Source organism: Camelina sativa, chromosome 12 (assembly GCF_030686135.1).
Source record: "Camelina sativa cultivar CO46 ecotype springtype chromosome 12, ASM3068613v1".
Lineage (NCBI taxonomy): Eukaryota > Viridiplantae > Streptophyta > Magnoliopsida > Brassicales > Brassicaceae > Camelina > Camelina sativa.
The window spans coordinates 14,017,169-14,041,295 of NC_141891.1; the positions used below are offsets into that span (position 1 = coordinate 14,017,169).

At 35.2% G+C, this 24,127-nt stretch overlaps 6 protein-coding genes across 11 annotated transcripts; 3 read left to right on the forward strand and 3 right to left on the reverse strand.

The window, feature by feature from the left end:
* Positions 1-89: 89 nt before the first annotated feature.
* On the reverse strand, positions 90-1,489 carry LOC147930506 (putative inactive dual specificity protein phosphatase-like At4g18593). 6 transcript variants are annotated; one of them, XM_010497945.3, is made up of 3 exons: positions 1,359-1,489; positions 552-806; positions 90-457 (listed from the first exon to the last, which is right to left on the reverse strand). In XM_010497945.3, exons 2-3 carry the CDS (start codon positions 796-798, stop codon positions 261-263), a joined length of 444 nt encoding a protein of 147 aa, XP_010496247.1. In that variant the 5' UTR covers positions 799-806; positions 1,359-1,489; the 3' UTR covers positions 90-260. The 6 variants fall into 6 exon arrangements, with proteins under 6 accessions (XP_010496247.1, XP_010496248.1, XP_010496246.1 ...); XM_010497946.3 differs by having other exon boundaries at positions 552-802; positions 1,359-1,488; XM_010497944.3 differs by having other exon boundaries at positions 1,232-1,488.
* Positions 1,490-1,772: 283 nt separating this feature from the next.
* On the reverse strand, positions 1,773-2,802 carry LOC104773355 (replication protein A 14 kDa subunit B). The gene is made up of 3 exons (XM_010497943.3): positions 2,675-2,802; positions 2,181-2,450; positions 1,773-2,061 (listed from the first exon to the last, which is right to left on the reverse strand). The coding sequence occupies exons 2-3, from the start codon at positions 2,434-2,436 to the stop codon at positions 1,997-1,999; spliced, it is 321 nt and encodes a 106-aa protein (XP_010496245.2). The 5' UTR covers positions 2,437-2,450; positions 2,675-2,802; the 3' UTR covers positions 1,773-1,996.
* A 119-nt stretch (positions 2,803-2,921) lies between these two features.
* On the forward strand, positions 2,922-4,339 carry LOC104773353 (uncharacterized). The gene is made up of 5 exons (XM_010497941.2): positions 2,922-3,076; positions 3,495-3,564; positions 3,705-3,827; positions 3,917-4,005; positions 4,102-4,339. Exons 2-5 carry the CDS (start codon positions 3,498-3,500, stop codon positions 4,195-4,197), a joined length of 375 nt encoding a protein of 124 aa, XP_010496243.1. The 5' UTR covers positions 2,922-3,076; positions 3,495-3,497; the 3' UTR covers positions 4,198-4,339.
* On the reverse strand, positions 4,317-7,935 carry LOC104773354 (protein INCREASED PETAL GROWTH ANISOTROPY 1). Its single transcript, XM_010497942.3, has 6 exons — positions 6,417-7,935; positions 6,090-6,221; positions 5,824-6,005; positions 5,616-5,727; positions 4,721-4,858; positions 4,317-4,633 (listed from the first exon to the last, which is right to left on the reverse strand). Exons 1-6 carry the CDS (start codon positions 7,674-7,676, stop codon positions 4,502-4,504), a joined length of 1,956 nt encoding a protein of 651 aa, XP_010496244.2. The 5' UTR covers positions 7,677-7,935; the 3' UTR covers positions 4,317-4,501.
* A 4,999-nt stretch (positions 7,936-12,934) lies between these two features.
* Positions 12,935-15,927, forward strand: LOC104773352 (phospholipase A1-IIgamma). Its single transcript, XM_087479820.1, has 4 exons — positions 12,935-13,497; positions 13,930-14,313; positions 14,404-14,633; positions 15,437-15,927. Exons 1-4 carry the CDS (start codon positions 13,201-13,203, stop codon positions 15,831-15,833), a joined length of 1,308 nt encoding a protein of 435 aa, XP_087335946.1. The 5' UTR covers positions 12,935-13,200; the 3' UTR covers positions 15,834-15,927.
* A 2,793-nt stretch (positions 15,928-18,720) lies between these two features.
* On the forward strand, positions 18,721-20,906 carry LOC104773351 (adenylate-forming reductase 03009-like). Its single transcript, XM_087477566.1, has 2 exons — positions 18,721-20,266; positions 20,431-20,906. Exons 1-2 carry the CDS (start codon positions 18,902-18,904, stop codon positions 20,773-20,775), a joined length of 1,710 nt encoding a protein of 569 aa, XP_087333692.1. The 5' UTR covers positions 18,721-18,901; the 3' UTR covers positions 20,776-20,906.
* Positions 20,907-24,127: the final 3,221 nt, after the last annotated feature.

The following is a 24,127-nucleotide window of genomic DNA, read 5'->3' on the forward strand; positions in this document are numbered from 1 at the left end:
ATTATAGCCTCTAATTTCCATATGTGTAACCTTTTGTCTCCCTATTTTTTCTGTCTTGGGGTTTCCTCCTAAAATTAGAATGAACCAAAAAGAAAAAAGAAATACACATAACTAACTCTATGTTTGAATTCAAACAACACTTTTGAGATTAAGCTAATAAACTTTGTTGGATTTTGTAACTAAAATCCCCTTAAGGACATTGAATACAATAGTAAGGCTTCCTTTGATCTTATTATCCAAGAGTTAAACATCTTCTCCTTTCATCCAGTTTCTGTCTTTAGGTTCGGGTTTGGCAGGTTTGACTCGGATTTACACTCGTCTATTCGGCTTTTATTAAGCTGGAAAGCCGGATTAACCCAAGCGCCGCAGCTACATTGCATCCCAGACCAGTTGAAATAACCTAACCGACCATTACATCCAAAACAAAGAAGCTTCTCTTCCACCAATCCATCATGTACTGTTAAAAATCAAATGTAAATAAGATCATTAGAAAGAAACTGGACGAAAGATTCTTTCACTTGTTAAGGAATTATTAAGAAAGATTCTCTCACTTGTCTGCATCCATTTCATAGGCTCGACGAAGATAGAAGAGCATTGCACTTGTTCAGGGTTTCCACTTCTCTTTTTCCAAGCAAAGCATTCTTCACCTTTACCAGGTTCATGCTGGACAACGTTTTCCTCAACAGCTACTATCCTTCTGCATTTCTTACATCTGTATATGACTTGAGGCTTCGGGACGGCAGACTCCTGCAAAGAAGAATTGGTCTCTACCTCCATTTCCATTTGCACTTCAGTCATAGCTCTAGCTTCAAGATTAAAGAAAGAGAATACTCAGACTAAGTTTCAATCTGAGTATACACAAACAGTTCAGCATCAATATAAGAGAGATCCCAGTTTCACAGTTAATATGGACAATGAATGCCATAGTAATACAAACGAGACTAAAACGAGATGTTCAAGTTAAATCGAGTAAAAGTTTCGATTTTTGAGCCACCCACAAGTCCAAAATTGCATCATCACAGAGAAATTATAATCTACCAACAAAATGATCCTATGTAAATGTTCTTAATTTCTCAAATCCCTAGTAAAGTTGTCAGCTTTTTACAACAACAATTGATTTGATTTCCTCTAATCCATACACGAGTCAGCCACTAACCTCATACACGGTTACAAACGAATTAACCAAGAAACAACGCATATGACATTCAAGTTGCAAACAGTAAAGATTTACCCGAAAAGTAATAGATTCAGCGGCGAAGAAGAACAGTACCAACAACAACAGCTCAAACCAGGCAAAACCCTAGAAGTGAAATCTATAACCCTCCACGAGAAAACACACAAAATACCAAAGCAATCACCTTTGCCAAAACTGATTGATTTCTTCTTCGTCACCAAATTTCTCCGGTTTAGGTTTAAAGGTTTTGTGACTCTACTTCGGTTGTGTCAGTCTTATGATTCTTCCATGATGGTTAAATCTCTCAATAGTCCGGTTTAAAGCCAGCCTCCAACGATGTCGTTTTAAAGAAACGTTGGATGGGCCGTGGGCTTTCGAAGTTGTTGTGTATGATCGATCGTATTTCAGAAAAGAGAATTTTTGTTTTTTTACAAAATACTATTACTAATTTTCCAGATTCCTTAACATTTTTGAGTTGTGTACTTGTGTGTGTAAATTTTTGTTTCCAACAAAGTGTGCGTGTTTTTTCATTAGGCCATTTACAATCTAAGACATCCAGATGTGATGGACTCAAAAAGAAGCAATGAGAACCAAAACATTAATCAAGAAACATATATATGATTCATAGTTAGATTAACCAACATAGTTTGCCTTGAATCTGAAAGCTATGATAAGAAATCAAAGACCATAAGAACCCTAGTTCACATGAAACAGAAGAGCTTCAACACTAGATATCATATATTAACTATCTCCAACCTGAATAATCAACAAGATTAAATACTTGGAAATAGCTTCCATCCGTATCGCCAGTACCCCTGTAATTTAGATAAACAAGTGTCTAAACTCACCATTTGCAAGCTTACATAGTTCATTGTAGTTCTGTGCATCTGCAACCAAAACAAGATCCAACTCAAGCGAAAAAGAATTTTGCAAATCTTACAGTAAACCAATAAAACTCAATTGAGAGAGCTTAAAGGAAAGGACTTTTTTCACTAGATTTACATACCGAAACTATCACCAAAGTTGGTCCAAACATCAGCACGAATGGTGTTGTCACTCTCAGCAATCCCAATCACCTCAAGGTAACTAGTTAAAGGAGGTTGAGGCGAACCTTTAACAACAATCTGTTGATCATCAGTCGATTTACCAATCACCGATCCAATGTCTGACCTGATTACTTGAATCACTGCTCTCACTTTCTGACCAATGTACCTTCTCAACAAAGCTCCATTCACAAACACAGCAGGACTTGTTGTATCCATTTTTCTCTATAATTCTATAACAACCCACAAAAATGTTTTAGTCTTATCTCATTTGATGAAACACAGATACAAAACCTAGACTAATCAAATCGATAAAAAATTTCATATTTATCTAAGTCAAAACAAAAGTATTTATCCCTATATCTTGAAGCAAAGAGAAGAACATAGCTACCAAAAACGAATCAAGCAGACGTTAAACATTAACAGATATTACTAAAGCCTTGTGATTTAACATTACCCGGAAGACGAATTGAGACAATTTCCGGTGAGTTTTCCGCGGGAATAAAACCCTAATTTTTTCCTGGATTAGTGAGAAGAAGAAGAAGAAGAAGAGGAAGATGGAGAGAGAGAGAGGTCAAGAAATAATAATAGTGTAAACCGAACCGGTTTATAAGGAATCTAAACCGCTTGCATATTTGGTTTAATCAGTGACACGTCAGCTACAAAAATAATTAATTAAACCCTATTTATATCGCTAATAACACATCCCAGCATTGCCTAATCTCAAGTTTTATAGCCACCGCAAATCTCTCTGCTCTTCTTCTTCTTCTTCCCCTGACTGAATTGTTTTGATAATTCGAACGACCATCCAATTTCTCTAGAGATCTGATTTAGCAGTTTCATCTTTAATCTTCTTAAGGTAATTATCATACCTAACTATTTGACACTGAATTTTTTTATTTTTATTTTCCTTCGAGGGTATGGTTACGGAAACTAGGGTTTACTTTGTTTATTTTTTTGCTTGCGGCGTAATTTTCCTGTATATCTCTGCTTCGAACGATCTGAATCTCTTGTTTTTAATATGTTTTCGTCGATCAGGTGTACAAAGATGATAAGTTTCTTAATCTTTGAAGGGCTCTTTCATAAAATTTTCAATCTTTTTTAGTCGATTGGGTATACAAAGTTACAAACTTTAATAATCTGTATAGGGTTCTTTGATAAAATTTCCTATCTTGTTTAAGGGTACTTTAGGTTTAGGTTGATCTCTTTGGTTCTCATATAAGTAAGTTCCTGCAATTGCTTCACCTGATTGATTATGAATTACTGTTCTGAATCAGGACATGGCGAAGTTGGAACCAGTTTATGTCGATTGTCTCATGGATTCTCGCAAGAGGAAAGGCTGTAATGGTAAGTTGATTTGCTTGTGTCACGGTTTAGTCTTTCCAACAATTTGATTTTTATCCTTGAGGTTCCTTTTTGTTTCATGCTCTGAGTTTATTGATTTGGAAATTTATGTGTCTTGGTTGATTTTGTATTTTTTGTTGCAGGAGTGCCCTTACCATATTTGATTCGACCTCTTAGGGTTCTGCCTCCTTTTGATACTTTTGCCTTCTACAACGAATACTCATCTGATGATGAAGGTGACTCTGCAATGGAGGAGGCTGACAAAGGTAATTGTAGTTTTGTTTCCTTTAAAACGAGAGTGTTGCGAATTTATCTGAAAGGGGTAACTAAATCCGTTCTTTATGTCTTTGATCAGGTCATTCAGATGACGAATATGTTATTGTGGACAATGTTGTTGAAGCTTTGCCCAACGCTAAAATGGAGAAAGCAGCAGTTCTTCAAATGGTGTGTATTCTTGTTTCTCAGGACATGTCTTTCAACTCTGTTTTTTTTTGTTAATTCCTTTGTCCTAACAAATACGTCCTTCCTTTTTGTTTTCAGATGGAACTCTCTAAAGATGCAGTTGATGGTGATGGGTCTGAATCCGAAGATGCGGGATACAAAAGTGACAAAAGTGATAGTTGGGTGGTTGTGTAACTAGGAGGTGTAATCTTAAAAGTGCATGCTCTGAGTTCTTGGTTTTAGGATAATGGAATTTAGTTTTACTTCTGTCTTTCTGAGACATTTTCTGTTATAACTTTTATTAGCAGTACATATGACAAAGATGGTTTTCGATTGATTATGAACTGTTTCATCCTCTCTTCTTTTCATTCAGCAAGAAAAGAACGTATATTCACAAGAGTTATCGGTCTAGATTTAAAAAAAAAAAAAAAAACAAATTGAATCGATCGAGATAATGACAACAGTGAGGTTGGATATATATGAAGCTAAGATTGCTTCTTCAACAAGGGGTAGATCGATAACAAAGTTTATGTTGATGTGTTTGGCTTTGACACTGAACATGACATGATCTTGCTTTATCCCTTAGCTCTTGAAATGCCCTCATTGTCTCTGCATCGAATCCTCCAGCAAACTGAACAAAAACAAAGTTTCAAGAGTTTGGAGCAAAACAATTGTTGTAACAAACACTAAACCAATGATCAAGGTCTTTTAAGTTTACCTGATGAACACGGAATGCGAATCTAACGCCTTGGACAATAAGCTCTTCCTCTTCAGGACCACCACCTCCAGTGGCTTCAAGCTCTGCTGATACTCTCTTCATATACTTCATCGCTAGTTTCACGGATGCTAGTTTAATCTGAAATCACATTCGTAACATAACAACACACTTAATACGAAACTTGAACATACCCATATTCTAAGTTTATACTAAACAAATATGAGACTCGGGTAACTTATTTAAGCACACTAGACTTAAACATTAAAACTTGAAAGAGTGAGAATGAAGGCATCCAAAGTCATTAGAGAATCAGATTCCAATCTCTCTATTGATTTGTCTATTTGTTACTTGTGGTGTGTGCGTATGTGTATTAAAAAATCTCATGAATCCCGAAGCAAGAAAACAAAGGAAACAGACAGGAAGATACAATATGAGAAAATCTCGGAAAATATCACAGGCGTGCACATAGGAAAAACCCCACCAAAAACATTAAAGTAAAACACTGTATCCAACAAGTTTACTTTTTCTGAAATAATTTGTATCTATCTGAATTTGTCATCTTGTACATAATAGTTTCATTCACCATGTAAACAAGCAAAAAAAAACTAATAATAGAGTGAAGAAGACAGTATCTCAAACAAACAACAATTTTTCACAATTGCCCTGCCCTCAACAATTGACTTTTATCAAAAATTGGGGACCATAAGAATTGTTGTTCTTGTGACCTATATGTTTTCTATATGCCAATCAAAACGCAATAACTGCACACAAATTTGGGAAGTATATTGATCATGACCAATTGAAGCAAGAAGCAATATTATAATCTAGTAGCAAGAAAGAAACATAGAAGAAGCATCTCACTAATGTAAATCTCGAGATTGGCTATGTTGCTGACCTGGCTAGTAATGCCGGTTTCGAGCATCCAATCAACCGGAATTTGGAAACTCTTGAATTTTGTAGCCGCCGATTCTTTCATCCTCGAGAGACTATAAACACCATGCTCTAACCTATTAACATCAACCAAAAGATTCTTTTGATTAGTCTCATCTCAAATTAAAAGAGTTAAAAAATGAATGAATCAAAGATTGGATTTTTAATTTTACTTTTCAAATAAAGCTTGCATTTTTTTAAGAGCAGAGCCTGAAGATTGACGAGGGTCTTCCCGGAAACGAGAAGCTTCTGATATGAGTTTCTTCAAATCGAAATAACAAAACGCTGCTTCACGTAACGCATCGGCTTTTTGCTCCGGCCATTCGAAGTGTTTCAACACTGCTCTCTCATCAACCTTTAGAAACCAAACATCAAAATAATTTCAATATTTCAAATCTCTAATAATCACATAGCCAAACCAAGAAATCTTTCTTCATACCAAGTAAGAGAGTTCGTCGTCGAGCCATTTGACGAAGGGGACAACGTCTTCGATATCTGAAAACGCAGCGTTTTCTACTTCTTTGATCAAGAACCTTATGAAATCTCCTTGCGTTTCCACGTCGGTTTTTATCTGCAATGTTCGGTTAAGTTAAACCAATACCGGTTTATGATTTTTTAAAATTTTGAAAGTAGTTACTTGGAAAAGGACGAGGAAAAAGTGGAACGAAACGACCAGTCAATTCTCACTGACGCAACCAAAGTCAGAGATTGAAGAAACTAAACCGAAATGTACCGAACCGGTTGAAGAGCTAGATTTGATAATTACCGCGAGGAGATAAACCGATCGGTTTTCTATTTCTCCGATCATGTCTCGGGCATTGGAGCTAGCGAGTATCGCTTCTGCGGCGGTGCCACCGCCGGTGGAATCTCTTCTAGAATTTGTTGAGTCTCTTCTCATCAGCGAGTGGTAAAACTCCACGACTTCCGGTACTCTCCTCACTTTCGCCGACGCAATGCCTAAACTCTTCGGTGGCGGCGGTGGAGGAGGCGGAGGAGGAGCTTTGGAAACAGACGGAGGTGGTGGTTGTTGTTGAAGAAGCGGTGGCGGAGGGGGAGGAGGAGGAGGAGGAGGCGGAATTGATTTCTGCGGCGGCGGTGGAGGATCTGCTCTGTTCTCCGTGGAATCACATAATGAAGAAAATGACCGTTTCGGCGGTGGTTTAGGGACTCTCGGAACCCTAGATCTGACGGTTGAGAGTGACGTCGACTCAGTGAGTTCGTCCGAGTTACAGCTCTTGGAATAATTCTCGATCTCGTCTTTCCGATAAATGTCGCCGTCGGCGTCGCCGGATGAAGAAACGCTCTTGATGTTCTCTTGGCTCTGAATCGGGTCGGGTATGTTCCTCATCGACCCGAGCCGTTTTAAACTTCTGATGAGACTCGACTTCGCCGACACATCCATTAAACCCTGAAACCTCTGCGAATTCGAGAGCGCGTGGTCGTCACTCTCCGACGAAACAAGTTTCCGAAGCTCAACCATCTCCGCCTCTGTTTCCTTCTCTCTCCTCTCGCTCTCTCTCCTCATCTCCTCGCTCCGGTCAAACTCTCGCCGTAATGTCTCGTTCTCCTCCGCTAACCTCGCCGTCTCTTTCCTCAAACTCTCGACTTCGCCGCTCTTCTCAGCGATCTGCGACTCTAGCAACGGGATAACTGAAACGGACTCTCTGAGAAGCTTAAGCTCGAGGACCTCTGTTTTCAACAGAGCTTCTCTCTCACGAAGCTCCTCGACCTGACGACGAAGCTCAGAGACGACGCCGTTTTGTGAAGAAGCGGCAGCAGCAGCGTGGACTTGAGCGGAAGCGCGTGGGAAATAAACGCCGAAAGAGCGGGTGAAACCCGGTTTACCAGGATGATTAGTAGACGGTTTAGTAGAAGAACCGGAAGAAGGCGGTTTAAGTAGAGACGGAGGAGGAGGTGGAGGAGGGAGAGGTAAAGGAAGAGGAGAAGTCATGTCTTTGGTTTTTTTAGTGGAAGGTGATGATTTATGAAAACCCATTGTTACACGAACCTTACCACCGGCCACCATTGATTGATGTCTTGATGATGATATCTGATAAGAGAGGAAAAAAGGTTTCAATTTTTCAAAAATGGTTTCTTGAGAAGAAAAGAGTGATTTGCATGGAAATTAAAAGCATGTCGTTGTCCGTGCAGTTTCTTGAGTGAGAGAGAGAGAGAGTGATAGTGATGATTCAAAGTTTGGGCCTTTGGGATTAAGAAGAAGGATGAGAGACTTACTTGTTTGGAAGGATTGATAATAAAAATATAAAATATAGTTTTTGTATAATGTATTTTTATAATAAATTGGGATTTTTACCTTTTTCGACCGTTGGAAGAATAATAATCTGAATGAAATTGAAACTATGCTTTATTTTTTTAAGTAGAGAGTGCACAGATGACGAGGAACGTTCTTCTGTTCATCTTAGATTTTCAAATTTTAAAACCAAAGTAAACTACACTTTAAGTCTTTGGTCCCTCTCGGTTCTTTTTACCTTTGTCTTTGACAATTTTCAGTTTGTGTTCGGTTCGGCAATACTGAGAATGATCAGTATGATGGGATTATTTACCTTTTTAATTTATTTTTACGTAATAGTATGGTACTAATAACTTATTTCCAAGAAATTAGTAACTAAACTCGTTTCTGTAGAAGTTATGGTAAATAACTGTTATGATATTAGCTCTAAAAATGGCTAACAAACAGACACAATAAACGGTTATAGAGTTATTGACGATTAGATTTAATAATGGTAAAGTAACTACATTAGTGTACATTAATTTTAATGCTACTTAAGGTCTGATTTAAACCCCCACATTAAATTTTACACGGTAAAAGTACCATTGTTTCGGTTTCCACAAACATCATTGTTTTAGAGTTGTTTTCTGTACGAAATGCATAACGTTTGGTAGTAATATTTTCTGATGGTGATTTTCAAACTAAAAACCATAATTTCACCACAGAGTTAATAAACTTTAAATTTGAGTCATTATCATCTAAATAGCCGTAGTTTAAATAAGTGTTTGATTATAATTCAAAGTTTAAATAAGACTTGACCCAATAATCTAATCAGGCACATCTAAGATAAAAGCTTGTTAAATATTACTAGTATAGCTGATTCGTTGTTATTACACCATCATAACTTAGACTCGGTATTATTATTGTTCAAACGTAGAACACTTTGGGAGAGAAGAGCTGTTTTATACTGACTTTTTCCCGCATTACTTTGTCAGCACAGATCATATTGATTTTGCCCTTCTTTTCGTAAATTGATCAAACACAAATTCAGAGACATTTATTTATTTATTTTTAATGTTATAAAAATACTTGACACTATATACTAGCTCTTATTACTTACAGTATTACTCTTGTAGTACTAATTATAAAATAAATGGATAGAATAAATCAATAAAATGACGATATTGTGATACTATTGGACCTTTCATTGCAACATATTGATTGTAGTAATCTTGAGTAAATTTATAAACTATTTGATAATTATTTTTAATTACCAATATTATATACTGTATATGTTTCATCTTTAGAGCCTAAGAGGATTGAAAATTTATAGTTTTGTTTAACTCAATAACTTTCCCAGTTAAACAAACCGTGTCGTTTCCAAAAAAATTTCCCCAATTAATTTCGACATAGTTCCAATTTTCACAGACAAAAGTTAATCGCCGAACAGTTAAGTAGCTTGATGTTCAAATGTAGATAGACAAAAAAACAAAAGGAAGAAGGTATACGTGTTTACTGGTTGGTCTTTTTGAGAATGATTAGATTGATTTATTGAGAAAAAGCTTAGCTAACTAACTATGAAAGGGAAAGGGGAAATTAATGTGAGCAGCGTCGAAGAAGGGGAAAGAACAGAGAATTGAAAAGAATGTCACATAACCTAGTGGGGGTGGCATACATGTATCCATGTGTGTGTATATGTATTTTGTAACAATATTTGAAGGTGGTCCTTTTACAAAAAATCAACATCTTGTCTCTTCTATACTTTGCTTTAACTTACAAAATATACACAAATTTATACATATTAACACATGTGCACACATACCTAACTATATCTTATACACACATTTTTAAATTTCTGATTATGGTGCCATGATTTTGTTTTATACTTGATTACATCGTTGTTACAGGGTTTTTATATTGGATCAGAAGATGAAAATCTTTAACAATATATACATTTAATTTTTTTTGGTCGTCTCCTCAATTAAATAAGATTCATTAGTTTTGAAGTTGGTGATGCTGACTTGTGTACTAACAAAATTGTAATTAGACGTATTAAAAGAATTGTTCCTATTTTGAGTATTGCATCTTTGTTTCTCAAAAGTGGGCTCTATTGAATTGCTGGTTATGTCATGGAAATTTGTTGTATGTGTGAATTTATGAAAAGGATTTGTGTTGGGGACTCTTAGCCACATTAGAGGTGTAAAAGGGAGCTTTCTCTTCCCACATGCTTTTGTTTATGCTTCTAAGCAAGAAAATAAAATGGTATCCATATCTATCTCTACTCCATCAGTCATCAATGTACCAACCCTATTAATCTAATAGCCAATACATATATATTTCTAAATCAACGTTAGGGTGTATAACTGTATATTTATATACTACGAATTTTAGTGTTCTTTTAAATGAACCAAAGAGTGGTATTCAGTAACACGGCATTAGAATGGTTAGGTTCTTTTGTGGGTCTAGTATATGCACCCCACCATCTAAGATTATAAGGATCACACCATTACATAGATCCTTGACAACTGTAATCGTTCTAAGTGGCATTCTTAAACAAGAAAAGTTTATATATTACCAGATAATAGATACTTACTAAGTTCAAACCGAATATTATGCTATGATTTAAGAGTAGTTTACGTAGATCAGTATATGTTTCCAAATACAGGTGCCGTCACAGAGAAAAAAGTGTCCAATTATAGGTAGCATTTTTGTTCCTTGTTACAACTTTGAGCAGGAAGACTTTAATTTACTTCAATAATGTATTTCTTTTTGGTCGACTTCAATATTTGTTTAAGATACAAAACCCAATACTTAAAAAATTATTTGAAATCAAATGCGATTAGATTTTTATCAAATCATATGTCATCCATGATAATACACTTTTTTCGGGTATCTTTACACATTCACAATTTGGTTTTAGTGACAAAATTCTATACCAGAATTCAATATCCACTTCACAACACACAACAATTACAAAATTGGACCACAACTTGATTAGGATGATCTTCCAAACCACGATCCATCATATGTGGAAAGAAGAAATAAAAACGACGTCAACAAAGTTGGCTCTCGACAGTCGACATCTCACGTATCATTGACAAGACGATTACGAATAAATTTATATGTTTACGTTACGAAAAAAAACTCGTATGTTTAACGGACTATTGCACATATGGTTTGAAGATCGTTTATCATAAACATCAGTCATCACCCTAAACAAATGATTTTCTCGACCCTCTAGGTTTCTCCACTGTGAAATTACTCTGGTTCCAAAGCTTTTTTCTCTTAAGTTTCACCAACTTCAGTTTTTTCCCACATTGTAAATGAGTCTTTTCTTAAAAAAAAATTTTAAAAAATTGAGCAACAAATATTAAATTTCAAAAAATGATATTACACCTAATTAAATTCTATCATATATTTAGTAATTTGCGTATTTGTTATTTACTAATTAATATATTTAAAAAATATTCTAAATTTAGTATATTTGGGTGGTAAGAAAAAAATGATTATTCAAAACTCTAACAGATTAATTAGCCCTGTTAAACCCATGAGACTATTAAGGCTAATCCAAAAAGCTCATTCATTTCAAAGGATCTCACAAGGGTCTATCATATCACCAATTTCGACAAACCCTAACGCCTATCGCTGAGGCCTGAGGGTGAGGGTAACACACAACCTCTGTGTTCATCTATAATTACACGTGTGTATGTGACTAATTTTGTGGAGACAGTAGTGCAATGATCCTTGTGAAGCCATGCACTGGACTCAGGACCATTTTTAGTTTTTCACCAAAATGGTCATACTTTAACATTGTACACCAATTATTACGTACTGTACATTTGGATTTTCTGCAGCTGTACAATCATTTATTTATCCTATAGTATGATGGCTTTTTCTATATAGTATTATGCAGGCCCGGCTCAATATTTTTTTGGTCCCTGTGCTCCAACCAAAAAAGGGCCCTTTGTTCTCTGTATTTTTCTTCTAGATTTTTTAAAAATACATCATAAAACACTAAAAAATAAGGAAAAAATTTTGGGGACCCTGTGCTAGTGCACCGCTTGCACACCCTTAGAGCCGGGCCTGGTATTATGACGGTCAAGTTTCACATGTAACAAATCTTTTAAACTTGGTGTGGGAGAGAGACTAAAAAACAAGTAGAAGAGAATAAATTAGGCCCTATATATGGACGAAAAATGAAAGCTTCAAGCCCATATTGTAAAAGGCCTGTCTTCATAGTTTTGTTACAACACATATTTTTTGAGTACTAAAATATCTATGATGCGAAACATTATTATTAATATGCACAAACCCGCTATGGATTTTAGATTTATTTAACAACTTATTTGCATAACGTGATAATAAGTGCACGGTTTTAGTTAGTAAACCTCCAATCCATGTTACGAAGCTTCCACGGATAAGAAAATATTTTTAAAAAAACAAATCAATCTATATAATTGTGATCTGAAATCATGTAATGTATCAACGTGTGGACTTTTTTAGTTGGTAACACACATATGATATGACCGTCAATTTCGGAGCTATACGTGGCTATCGACTATATTATAATTTAAGATAAGATCAAAGTATTTGTATGAAATTAGTTGCAAATCATTTTTAAATATTTTTCTATAGTTAAATGATCGCATAGATATATGATCTTTTTCCAAAGAAGTTTGTGTCGACCTGTTTAAAGCATATATTAGTATTACGTTAGATAGCTTGCTCCACGTTTACAAGCAATTGACAATTTACTCAATTAGTGACACCACACTCATGCTTTCACGTAATATATATGATAGTAGATATGCTCGATTCGTTTTTTCTTCGAATTTTGACTTTACGGTTTAGCAAATATAGATAGATAGCTTGATCCAAGTTTGGTAAGGTTCGGTATAGTTTCAATTGAACCAATTTTACATCGAACCCTTTTATATATTTTTTTGGTTGGTTTGGTCAAATCCAACTCGAATAGTCATAGTCATAGCATAGATCATGACAGAAAAGTGAAAGAAGATTATAAGAAAAGAAAGGAATCGTTTGTTTGATGAGCTATTGCTTTCCTTAAACGTTAAAAAGAACTTGTTTCCAGATATATTAAGAAACTTAAACTTTTTGTCTATCAAACAAATTTGATATTTAATACCAAATATAACGAGAACGATGCTTCCTCTGCAGCACGCCTAAGATACGCGATTAAATATTTATATCATCAAACCAGCTATCATCTCTAAAGTTTTCAACATAATTCATCTTCTTTAACTCAAAGAGCTTCTTCTCTGATCAAATAAACTTTAGAGATATATCTGAACGATTGATTATGGAGGAAGAAGACAAGAAAGCGATGAGGTGTTTTAGCTTCAAGAGAATCATGAAGAGGAAGAAGAAAGAGGAGGAGGAGAAATTGATAGTGGCTAAAGAATTCGCAAAGAGATGGAGAGATCTGAGCGGTCTAAACCACTGGAAAGGGATGTTACAGCCGTTGGATCAAGATCTCCGGGAGTATATCATACATTATGGCGAGATGGCTCAAGCAGGTTATGATACTTTCAATATCAACACCGAGTCTAAGTTTGCTGGCGCTAGCATCTACTCTAGAAAAGACTTCTTCGCCAAGGTATCATCGGAAAAATTGAAAAGAAAAGTTTACATATCTAACGTTTTGATCGATCGGTACAGTTTTTAGAATTGTGAAACGTGAAAAGTTGAAATTCCTTAATTATTATTTGCCAAGGTTAGTTTGTTATACCCATCCATCATATACTTTTGTGGAATTAACCAAATGATGCAATATGCCTTATTTCATCTTACGTCAATCAAAAACGGTGTAAATTACCCAAATGATGGAATATGCTTTATTTGTTAGAGTGTACATACTATATGATATATTACAACTTACTCCACATATGTTGTTTTCATTTTTTATACTATTTTATAATGTCACCAATCGAAGCAAGAAGTATATTTATTTAATAAATAAAGGGAAAAGGTACTTTCTTCTTATGCAAGAAACAATGATGCAAACCGTTTTTGTTTTCTTAAAACGCAGGTGGGTCTAGAGAAAGCACATCCGTACACAAAGTACAAAGTGACGAAGTTTCTATACGCGACATCACAGGTCCACGTGCCTGAGTCATTCCTATTGTTCCCAGTTTCACGTGAGGGATGGACAAAGGAGTCGAATTGGATGGGTTACGTGGCGGTAACAGACGACCAAGGCACGGCGCTTCTTGGCCGGAGAGATATTGTGGTTGCTTGGAGAGGCTCAGTTCAACCGCTTGAATGGGTTAATGACTTCGAATTCGGTTTAGTGAACGCCAAGAAAATCTTTGGTGAGAAAAATGATCAAGTACAAATTCATCAAGGTTGGTATTCAATTTACATGTCTCAAGATGAACGATCACCTTTTACTAAGGCCAATGCTCGTGACCAGGTCCGTCTAAATAGTACTTTTTAAATGAAGATTTTTACCATTTTGGTTTTCTTTGCAAAAGTATATATCTGAGAGAGAATAACAAAATAGGTATTACGAGAGGTTGGGAGATTGTTGGATAAGTATAAGGACGAAGAAGTTAGTATAACTATCTGTGGTCATAGTCTTGGAGCTGCACTCGCGACGCTTAATGCTGCGGATATTGTGGCTAATGGTTATAACCGACCAAAGAGTCGTCCTGATAAGTCTTTTCCAGTTACGGCCTTTGTCTTTGCTAGTCCTCGTGTTGGGGATTCTGACTTTAAGAAACTCTTCTCCGGGTATGTCGATCCAATCTACTTCTATATATTTTTTCTCAATATTTTCAAAATTGTCATTTCATACCAAAATACTACTCTTTTATTTGAATTCTGTTGAGCCCGAAGTTGGGTTAAGCCTTAAACATCGTGGATACATGATAAATGAGTGTCTTTAGTACAAATTGATAAAGGTTTTAAAAATATATAAGTATATAATCACTTAGTTAACAAATAGTTTTCGTTACCATTTAAAAACAAAGCTATGATTCATAATTATTGTAAAGATATGCATCATGTGTGTTATATACCTGGCTAGAAGAACAAAAAAAGTCAGGATGTTCATGTTACAACGGATATTATATCTTAATATTCGTATTCAAATATAATTTTTGGATTTTAAGATTTCCGTTGAAAAGTTTTATGTACGTGCAAGCATCCATACCCTTATCCGAATCATTTTTGAGAAATCATTGATAAAAGACATATATCAATTAATCATTACGAATTTACGATAGGCCGTCAAGTGGAAGTCAGTGATTTATGCCGTAAATGAGGTCTAGTCTTATACAAAACATGAAGAGACCCTTTTTCTTTTGATACCGAAGAAAGAATCATCATGAAAAAATTATGATAAAATATTATATTAAATATATTCTACCCATATTTACATTTACAAATTATATCATCCACGTATTGTGTGATTAATAGTACTATATCAACTAACCTTATTATAAAGGTCCTATATAAATTTATAATATAGCCTTGATATCTTACATGGTACGTTCTTACAGATGAAACATGTCTTATAATGCAATGAAAAACAGGTTGGAAGATCTCCGAGTGTTACGGACAAGGAATCTACCGGACATAATTCCGATATATCCCCCGATAGGTTACTCCGAAGTTGGAGACGAGCTTCCAATAGACACAAGAAAGTCACAATACATGAAATCTCCAGGAAACCTCGCGACCTTCCACTGCCTAGAGGCTTACTTGCACGGCGTTGCAGGGACTCAAGGAACGGCCAAAGCTGACGAATTCAGACTCGATGTGAAAAGAGATATCGGATTGGTCAATAAATCAGTGGATGGGTTAAAAGACGAGTGTATGGTCCCAGGAAAATGGAGAGTTCTTAAAAACAAAGGTATGGTCCAACAAGACGATGGCTCTTGGAATTTATTGGACCATGAGATTGATGATAACGAAGATTTTGATTTGTGATTTTTTTTTACCTTTTTTTTTCTTTTTCTTTCAAGTGTTGATGTTTGAAAAAGACTGTATTTTTCATATATATTCTTTGTATCGTATTCTTGAATTTTACTTATTTAACAAAAAAAAATATCTAATTTTTAATTTGATATATTGAATGTAAAAAAATCAGAACCTTTCCTTCAAAATATTGTGTTAGTTTCATTTAGTACAAAATATTTTTTCCTTTTTTGGAAATTTAATGATGCTTAAAATATAACGTATTTTGCTTCTATTTAACGTTGTATTTTACCCTAATGCATGTCAGCATGTACAATATAGTATATTAAATGTCTATATGAATGCCTGGCCCTAGTTGTGTGTCGTACGTACTCGTATGTATGTCTTTATTATGTTTTAAGTTTTTAAGCTTTAAAGCATTTATGTTCTTTTGATACAACTTGGATAGTTGGATCCCCAGCTGCAAAGCCCGTATTAATAACATCCGACTCGCGAATAATCAAGTTTGGCAACTGACAAGAGTGAAGAAGAAAGAATAGACAAGAACGTCGTCGACATAATTCTGTAAGAGAAATAAGTTTCAAGGTTAATTTTTATTTATGGTTATTCACCGTTCATCTTGACCGTCCACATGCACATCCTAATTATAGTTCTCGACAAATTTTAGTTGTGTAGAAGATCCTAATTGGTCAGACTTAATACCTTGAATTACCATTAATTAATTATAAAGGTATGTTCAACCAAATGGATTGTGTCTTACATGGTATGTTCAACCAAATGGATTATGTCTTATAATGCAATAAAAACAGACTGGTTCATCTCCGAGTGTTACCGACAAAGAATTTCTAGGATGAGTGTTACCCATTGATAGGTTACGTCGAGGTTGGAGGCGAGCTTCCAATAGATACAAGAAAGTCACGATATATGAAATTCCTAGGAAACCTCGCAGCCTTTCATTGCCTATCGAGGCTTACTTGCACGGCGTTGCAAGGGATTAAGGAACGACCAAAACTGACTATTTAGACTGGATGAGAACAGAGACATCGGATTGTTCAATAAATGAGTGGATGAGCAATGAGTTAAAAGACAAGTGCATGGTCCCAGGGAAATGTAGGGTTCTTCAAAAAAACAAAGGTACAGTCCAACAAAACGATATGGGTCTTGGTTTCTTGGAAGTTATAGACAATGAGATTGATGATATATAACGAAGATTTTGATTTTCTGATTATTATTTTTTTGGTTCTTTTTAATTTTTTGGTCAACGGTTGATGTTTGGGAAAATACTGTAATTTCTTAATATATAGAGTTTTGTATTTTGCACAAAAAAAGATGAGTTTTGTATATTTCATTTATTTAATATTTTTAATTTAGAATACCGATCCACTTATTTCAAGAAAATTCTGTTAGTTTCTTCCTTTTTCTTACAAAAAAAGTTTCCAATTGTAGATTTTATTTGGAATACTGTAAGTACTTGTTTATATTTTTAAACTTGGAAGTTGGTTTGATTGTTACTGATCTTTTTACTTTTAGTTTATTAGGATATTCAATATACAGTAAAACCTCTATAAATTAATAATATTGGGACTGTAGAAATTTATTAATTTATAGAGGTTTTATTTTATCGATAAATTAATAATTATTAATTTGTAGAGATATTGTCCATATTTGGTAATTTTTTTTTAAAAAGTTTTTAAAACTAAGATTTAATTGTTATAAATAATATTTTTATATAATCAATTACAAGGAAAATAACAATTCTTATGTTTTAAAGAGAAAACTAAAAGTTTTTGATATAGTAGAAATATTAGAAATAAGGTCTACCAAAAATTAATGTTTATATATATACATATATTTTGATAATTTTCTATAATTAATAACTTTGATAATTTTACAAAGAATTTTTAAAAAAATTATTATTTTATTATATTATCAAATTATGTCCAAAATTATACCGGTTCCAAGTTGGGACCGGAGAAATTTATTAATTTACAGAGAGTATTAATTTACCGAGTATTAATTTATAGAGGTTTGACTGTATATAGTTATGTAATGGAATATGTAAACTTAGACCGATAAAAAAAATTCAAGATTTACTTCTACTGCAATGTAGCTAGACTACAATTACGTTTAAGTAAATAACAAATGATTGATTATATTTTTTTACGGGGTTGTGGCTCAGTAGTCACTCTATCTCTATGACCAAACCGTTTCATATAATCAAACCATCCATGTCTAAAGCAATAATCAAATATTTTGGCTAATAAATCTCATCAACGCCACTTGCATTTTCTGATTGAGTATTTAATTGTATAGTGGAACTAGTTTGACAAATTCTTCGTCCATTGGGCACATCATGTGAGTTTCATATCATGTGGAGTATCGTTTTCACGCGTCATGGACTAAATTAAATGAAGAAAGAGATATAGTATAAAACAAAATAGTTAGTTATTGTTGCCTCTTTTCATAACAACATTTATAATGCAATTACAATATGGGTTGTAAATTGTAACTTAGTGATGAAACCCTTATGGGATGAACTAAAGCTATTTTCCGATTCAATATTTTGAGAAAAGGAAAAAAAAAAAAACAGTTTGGTAATAGGTAAGTGGTAACTCACAGACACTACACACCAACAGCTGTAACACAAATTAAATTAATCAGTAAAATGCCAATCATGTCAAATTTCAGTGAATTAATCCTCCAAATTTCTATTAATCATATATACAATGTGAATGTAGTAAGAGTTTTTCGATCACAATCAGTGTGTTATTTGACAATTTCAGAGCTTCTCCAAGTCAGAGTCAAAGGAAAGACATACAAAACAGAACTCTTTATGGTCCTACCTTAATAACAAAACGAAACAAAAAAATGGCGTGAAAACGACGTTTTTGTCCGAGTCAATGATGAAAAATCAGAATGTGGTGATACCAAATTACGATATAAAAAGGCATGCAGTTCATGAACAATCCATAAAGCTAAAACCAAACAACAAGAGCTCGATAAAAACTCATCCTTGCCTTGTCTCTTAAGCCATCCTTCTTCTTTCCTCTTAATCTAAGCCAACAAAAGAGATAGCAAAAATGGAAAAGCCTTCGACCGTGAGATTCTCTAGCTGTCGAGGTGTAGCGTTTGAGATAAAACCTCATGCAGACCCTTTTGCTGTCGTTACCATTGATCAAAACCGCAACGCAAACCTTGAACGCGAGGGAACGTTCAGCAGGTTTCGACGTCCATGGGATTTCTTGAGAAACCCCTCAAGAGTTTTCCCTTCATCGATTCAACGCTCCATGAGCCGACCCAGCAGCCATTTCTGCGATTTGGAGTCTGACAACGACGATGACGAAGAAGATAAAGATGATATTTTCTACTTAGAAGAAGGTGGGATCAAGGAAGGGAACGAAGAACACAGTGAGACTGACGAAAAGCCTATTCTTACCTCTTCCACAAGCAAACACAGCGAGAAGCCGCAGCAACCACCGGTTCCAAAGAAACGTCCTTCAAGACTCTCAATTATACTTCTTGATCAAGGCTTGTTCACTGTTTACAAGCGTCTCTTCGTTCTTTCGTTCTTTCTGAACGTCCTAGCTCTTGTTCTCGCGGCCACGGGAAATTTCGCTTACGCTAGAAACAGAGCAGCTCTGTTTTCAATCGCCAATATTCTTGCCCTAACTTTATGCAGAAGCGAAGCCTTCTTGAGACTCGTCTTCTACTTAACCGTGAAACTCCTTGGACGCTCCTTTGTCCCTCTCCGCATCAAAATCATGGTCACATCACTCTTACAAAGCCTAGGTGGCATCCACAGCGGCTGCGGTGTTTCCTCGGTAGCTTGGCTCATCTACGCACTGGTTCTCACTCTTAAAGACAGAGACAACACTTCTAATGCAATCATAGCGGTCGCTTCCGCGATTCTCTGTCTCCTCTTCCTCACTTGTGCTGCCGCGTTCCCACTTGTTCGCCATTTACACCACAACGTCTTCGAACGCATCCACAGATTCGTAGGCTGGTCCGCTTTAGGTCTTGTTTGGGTGTTCATAATTCTGACGATTTCCTACGATCCAATCACAAGATCCTACAGCGATAATCTCGGCTCGAAACTGATCAAAACACAAGAGTTTTGGTTTACGCTAGCGATCACGATCGCTATTTTGCTCCCTTGGTTAACCGTGAGACGTGTTCCGGTTGACGTATCATCTCTCTCGGGCCACGCGTCCCTGATCAAATTCAGAGGAGGCGTGAAATCAGGGATCTTGGGTCGGATCAGTCCATCGCCGTTGTCGGAATGGCACGCTTTTGGGATAATCTCAGATGGAAAGACATCGCACATGATGCTGGCTGGTGCTGTCGGCGACTTCACAAAGTCCTTAGTCTCAAAACCTCCAACACACTTATGGGTCCGTACGGTTCACTTCGCTGGCTTACCCTATCTCGTTAACTTGTACGACAAGGTAAATAAATCTCTCTTAAGAATTTGGTCTAACTAGTAACAGATTTTAACAGCTTTTTGTTGACTTTTTTAGGGTTTAGTAATCATATATCCACCGACATAACAGTTGATAAATTATTGGTGAAAATATAAATCATTACTAAATATATTTATTTGCTTTCACAGGTATTACTTGTGGCCACAGGATCAGGGATTTGCGTGTTTTTATCGTTCCTTATGCAACAAAGCAAGGCTGAGGTATATTTGATATGGGTAGCAAAAGGATTAGATGATAATTTCGGGTCTGAGATTGTGAACAGGCTTAAAGATTATCCTCATCAAGATAGGATCATAGTTCACGATACTGCGGTTTTAGGAAGACCTAATGTCTCGGAAATGACCGTGGAAGCTTCAAAGAAGTTTGGAGCTCAAGTTGTGATTGTTACAAGCAATCCTGAAGGAAGTCGTGATGTTGTTAATGCTTGCAAGGCTTCTGGTATTCCTGCTTTTGGTCCTATTTGGGATTCTTAATTAGATTACTATTTTTTTCTTTCCTTTTTTTTGGTTACTTCTCTGGTTACGTTATTTATTTCTTTGTCTGTTTACATTTAACAATGATCTAAACTTGTGTGATATTATCGTAATAAATGAAATCTTATCAAGAGTAATGAGTTAATAAGATAAGACATGTTCATGTGTGACAATGAGTTTGTTAGCTTACCTCCCATACAAATTAGATAACGTTTTGCCAACTACGGAGACTTTGACTATACTAGTATATGAGTTCTACTTTTAAACAAAACAGTTTGGCTTAGGACATGATTAGTTCAGTTGGGACTTTTAATTTTTAAACCTGTAATTACTTCTTTAAAGCAAAAAATTAACAGTCAATTATTTCCAGTACTTGTCACTTTTTCTTTTCTTTACAGTCCTATCAGAACACATGTTTTTCTCTCACAATTATTGAAGTCCAAAAAATGAGACTTTTGTGGTCTTTTACGTGAGCAATCTTTTTTTTTTTTTAATAATTGAGTATCTCCTTAACGATTTATCTTATCTTCTATTTATATCACAATTAATTATTGTTTAAAAATAAACTAGATATTTCACTATTAATAGAAGCAAGAATTCAACAAAAATAAAAAACATTAAAAACATATGTTTATGTTTTATTTGGTCAAAAATGTATATATGTGTTTTATATCAATGTGAAAATTATTGTAAAACAATAAAGTCAATATAGAAACATTCTATTCAAAACAAATTAGCACATGATAGTGAATCAAGAATCATTCAAAAACAATAAAAGAGAATTTTTAAAGCATAACATATTATTCAAAACGAAAAAATAAATTTAATTGCCTAGAATATTTATCACTAACGGCTAAAAGTATACAGTAACAACTTATACCAAAAATCTTAACCAGTTGACCCCTTTAACCAAGAACAAAACAAAACAGTGTGCAACGACTTTGACTTCTCAGTTCTTATCATATATACGACTACAAGATTTGATCAAGTCAAACTCAAAACCCATAAAGATTTGAGCTATTATACGTTAGGGTCAACACGAAATAGGACTGTACACAAACACATGAACAAGTTGACTTTTATAAGGTGCATCATGATCAATATTATCATTATACTTCTCTAGGGTTTTCACCGTTCTTGTTATTATGACATTGTATTACGTACCTTCAATCATTTATCTATGCAAGCCTAGACCTGTATACTTTATGGTTTTCTCGCAATACATGTGCACATACATACATTTAATAAATTAGATGCCTAATTAAACAAAAACATGTTACAGAAACAAAATTTAATTGTTTTTTTTTTTATAACAAATGTGAACACTTATAATGAAATAACGGGATAGAACTGATACACTAAATCATGCTTCTTCATTAGGTTTCTAGAGTGAATACGATTTGTCATTTTAATTGGGGACACGCTTTATTGGAAATCGATTTGTTTACTTTTAGGTCATTTACATTAAAAATGTGGGTCCAAATATGTGTTTTGCTCATGTATAATTATTGCATAATCAGTAAGGCGGAAACAGATGTTCGAATGAATATATATTTCGTTCGTGTCCTAATCAACATCTAATTTATTAGGATTTCAAATTAAAAATTTATTTTGTAAAACATCATGAAATAAATTAGATATTCAGATAACAAAAAGAATTTGAAGTCACCTTTGAACCTTTCCACCAAAATTGGAAGTCATAAACAAAATTAGTAGACATCACCTTAGTTACATTCCATTTGGTAAATTTACGTAAATATAATCATGAGATATTGTTACTAGTACAAAAACACTTCTGTATAAATTTTTTTTTTTGGACAAACATATGTTTCATTCCATTAAAATAGAACACAACATACAACAAAGAGAGCAAAGTTTAAGGAACAACAGAATAGGGCAATCCCCAAAGCCAATACATTGAAGAGATAAAAAATAGATAAGGGTCATTGAAATTGTAGACTTGAGAGCTATGAACCAACTCCTTGCAAGGATTTTGGAACCTGTGAGGTCAAGAAATAACAATGCTTCTTCCATGAATGCTTCTATGGATGAGAAGGTGGCCACTGTCTTAGATTGAAGACTAAGCTACAGCTGTGACCCGAAGGAGAGCTGTGCTAAGGGTTTGAGCAGGGTTAATAATGCTCTGTTTGAGGAGAGGTATAAGGTTGCTTGCGGTTTTAATCTCAAGGGTGAAACGCTTGAAGATGGTGTGGTAACCCCAACTACTATGAATTGGGATCATAATGCCACTAATCTTCAGGTTTTTAGGAAGGAACTTCAAAAAGTTGATGAGAGGCAGTTTAGCGAGCTTATGTATCAGTCGGATTGAAGAAGGGATCCTGAAGACACATCGGTAACCACAGTTCCATATGGACTGGATCATAATGCCGAGTTCATTCAAAATACTAACTTCACAAGCAAGAGCCCTAGATGATTCTAAAAACATGTTTTCTAAAGAATTCTTCGACCAAACTAGCCTCAATGGTAGTTTATTATCCAAATGCAGTCTTCGAACAAATGGTTCCATAAAGCTACACAAAGATTGCCTAGAGTGTGAGAGAATTGAGTTCTGATCGAACCTGGATGAAAGCGGAATAAAATGTGAATCATCTTTTCGCAATGGGCTCGAGAAGCTTAAAGGGCCGAGAGTTTGTAAGCCCACCAATGGAAATCCTAGATTTCCGATTGGGGACGGTTTGGTTCTCACGCGGCAGCTAGACTGAAGCGAGGTCTGATACAGGGGTTTGGGTATCTCCGGTGGGGGAAAGGGTGCTGGTTGTGGCTTCATAGCAGGCCTTGAGGCTTCAGAAGAAAACATAAGGAGCTTAAGATCTACGGTTCTAGAAGTCGACACCAAGATGAGATGGTCGTTGTGTGCCGTCAACGGTTCCACCAGGCCAGCAGAAGATGGTCCAAGCAGAACTGCTTCTGCCATCGCCGATACCTGGTGTGAGCACTACAAGAAAACACGCGTTTTGCGAGGAACTGTTGCGACGGACAACAGCTCTCGCAAATTTGCGGTGGATTTGCGAGGAAAATACGAGAAACAAAAAAACCCTAGCAATGCCCTCGCAAAATTGCGAGGAAGCCAATCGTCGCAAATTCGCTGCTCATTTGCGAGGCATTTACGACAAATTCGCAGGGAAAGTCACCTTCCTTGCAAATCAATCGCAAAATTGCGACGCATTTGCGAAAACATTATCCATAGCAAAATTGCTATGGACATGCGAGTGATTTACGAAAGCCATAGCAAATCCATTGCAAAATTAAGAATTTTTTTTTATATATAAATATTACAAAACTTAATATAATTATTCTGAAATATATTTCAATGTGTTCATAAGGTGAATTA

Excerpts from the sequence above, each read along its gene's own strand:
- LOC147930506 (XM_010497945.3), bottom strand. The coding sequence starts at position 798 with ATGACTGAAGTGCAAATGGAAATGGAGGTAGAGACCAATTCTTCTTTG. Across the intron at positions 458-551 it reads TATGAAATGGATGCAGACAA|TACATGATGGATTGGTGGAA; the intron begins GTGAGAGAATCT and ends GATTTTTAACAG.
- LOC104773355 (XM_010497943.3), bottom strand. The coding sequence starts at position 2,436 with ATGGATACAACAAGTCCTGCTGTGTTTGTGAATGGAGCTTTGTTGAGA. Across the intron at positions 2,062-2,180 it reads CAACTTTGGTGATAGTTTCG|ATGCACAGAACTACAATGAA; the intron begins GTATGTAAATCT and ends TTTTGGTTGCAG.
- LOC104773353 (XM_010497941.2), top strand. The coding sequence starts at position 3,498 with ATGGCGAAGTTGGAACCAGTTTATGTCGATTGTCTCATGGATTCTCGC. Across the intron at positions 3,828-3,916 it reads AATGGAGGAGGCTGACAAAG|GTCATTCAGATGACGAATAT; the intron begins GTAATTGTAGTT and ends GTCTTTGATCAG. Across the intron at positions 4,006-4,101 it reads AAGCAGCAGTTCTTCAAATG|ATGGAACTCTCTAAAGATGC; the intron begins GTGTGTATTCTT and ends TTTTGTTTTCAG.
- LOC104773354 (XM_010497942.3), bottom strand. The coding sequence starts at position 7,676 with ATGGTGGCCGGTGGTAAGGTTCGTGTAACAATGGGTTTTCATAAATCA. Across the intron at positions 5,728-5,823 it reads ATGCAAGCTTTATTTGAAAA|GTTAGAGCATGGTGTTTATA; the intron begins GTAAAATTAAAA and ends TGATGTTAATAG. Across the intron at positions 4,859-5,615 it reads AAACCGGCATTACTAGCCAG|ATTAAACTAGCATCCGTGAA; the intron begins GTCAGCAACATA and ends ATGTGATTTCAG.
- LOC104773352 (XM_087479820.1), top strand. The coding sequence starts at position 13,201 with ATGGAGGAAGAAGACAAGAAAGCGATGAGGTGTTTTAGCTTCAAGAGA. Across the intron at positions 13,498-13,929 it reads GAAAAGACTTCTTCGCCAAG|GTGGGTCTAGAGAAAGCACA; the intron begins GTATCATCGGAA and ends CTTAAAACGCAG. Across the intron at positions 14,314-14,403 it reads AGGCCAATGCTCGTGACCAG|GTATTACGAGAGGTTGGGAG; the intron begins GTCCGTCTAAAT and ends ATAACAAAATAG.
- LOC104773351 (XM_087477566.1), top strand. The coding sequence starts at position 18,902 with ATGGAAAAGCCTTCGACCGTGAGATTCTCTAGCTGTCGAGGTGTAGCG. Across the intron at positions 20,267-20,430 it reads TCGTTAACTTGTACGACAAG|GTATTACTTGTGGCCACAGG; the intron begins GTAAATAAATCT and ends TTGCTTTCACAG.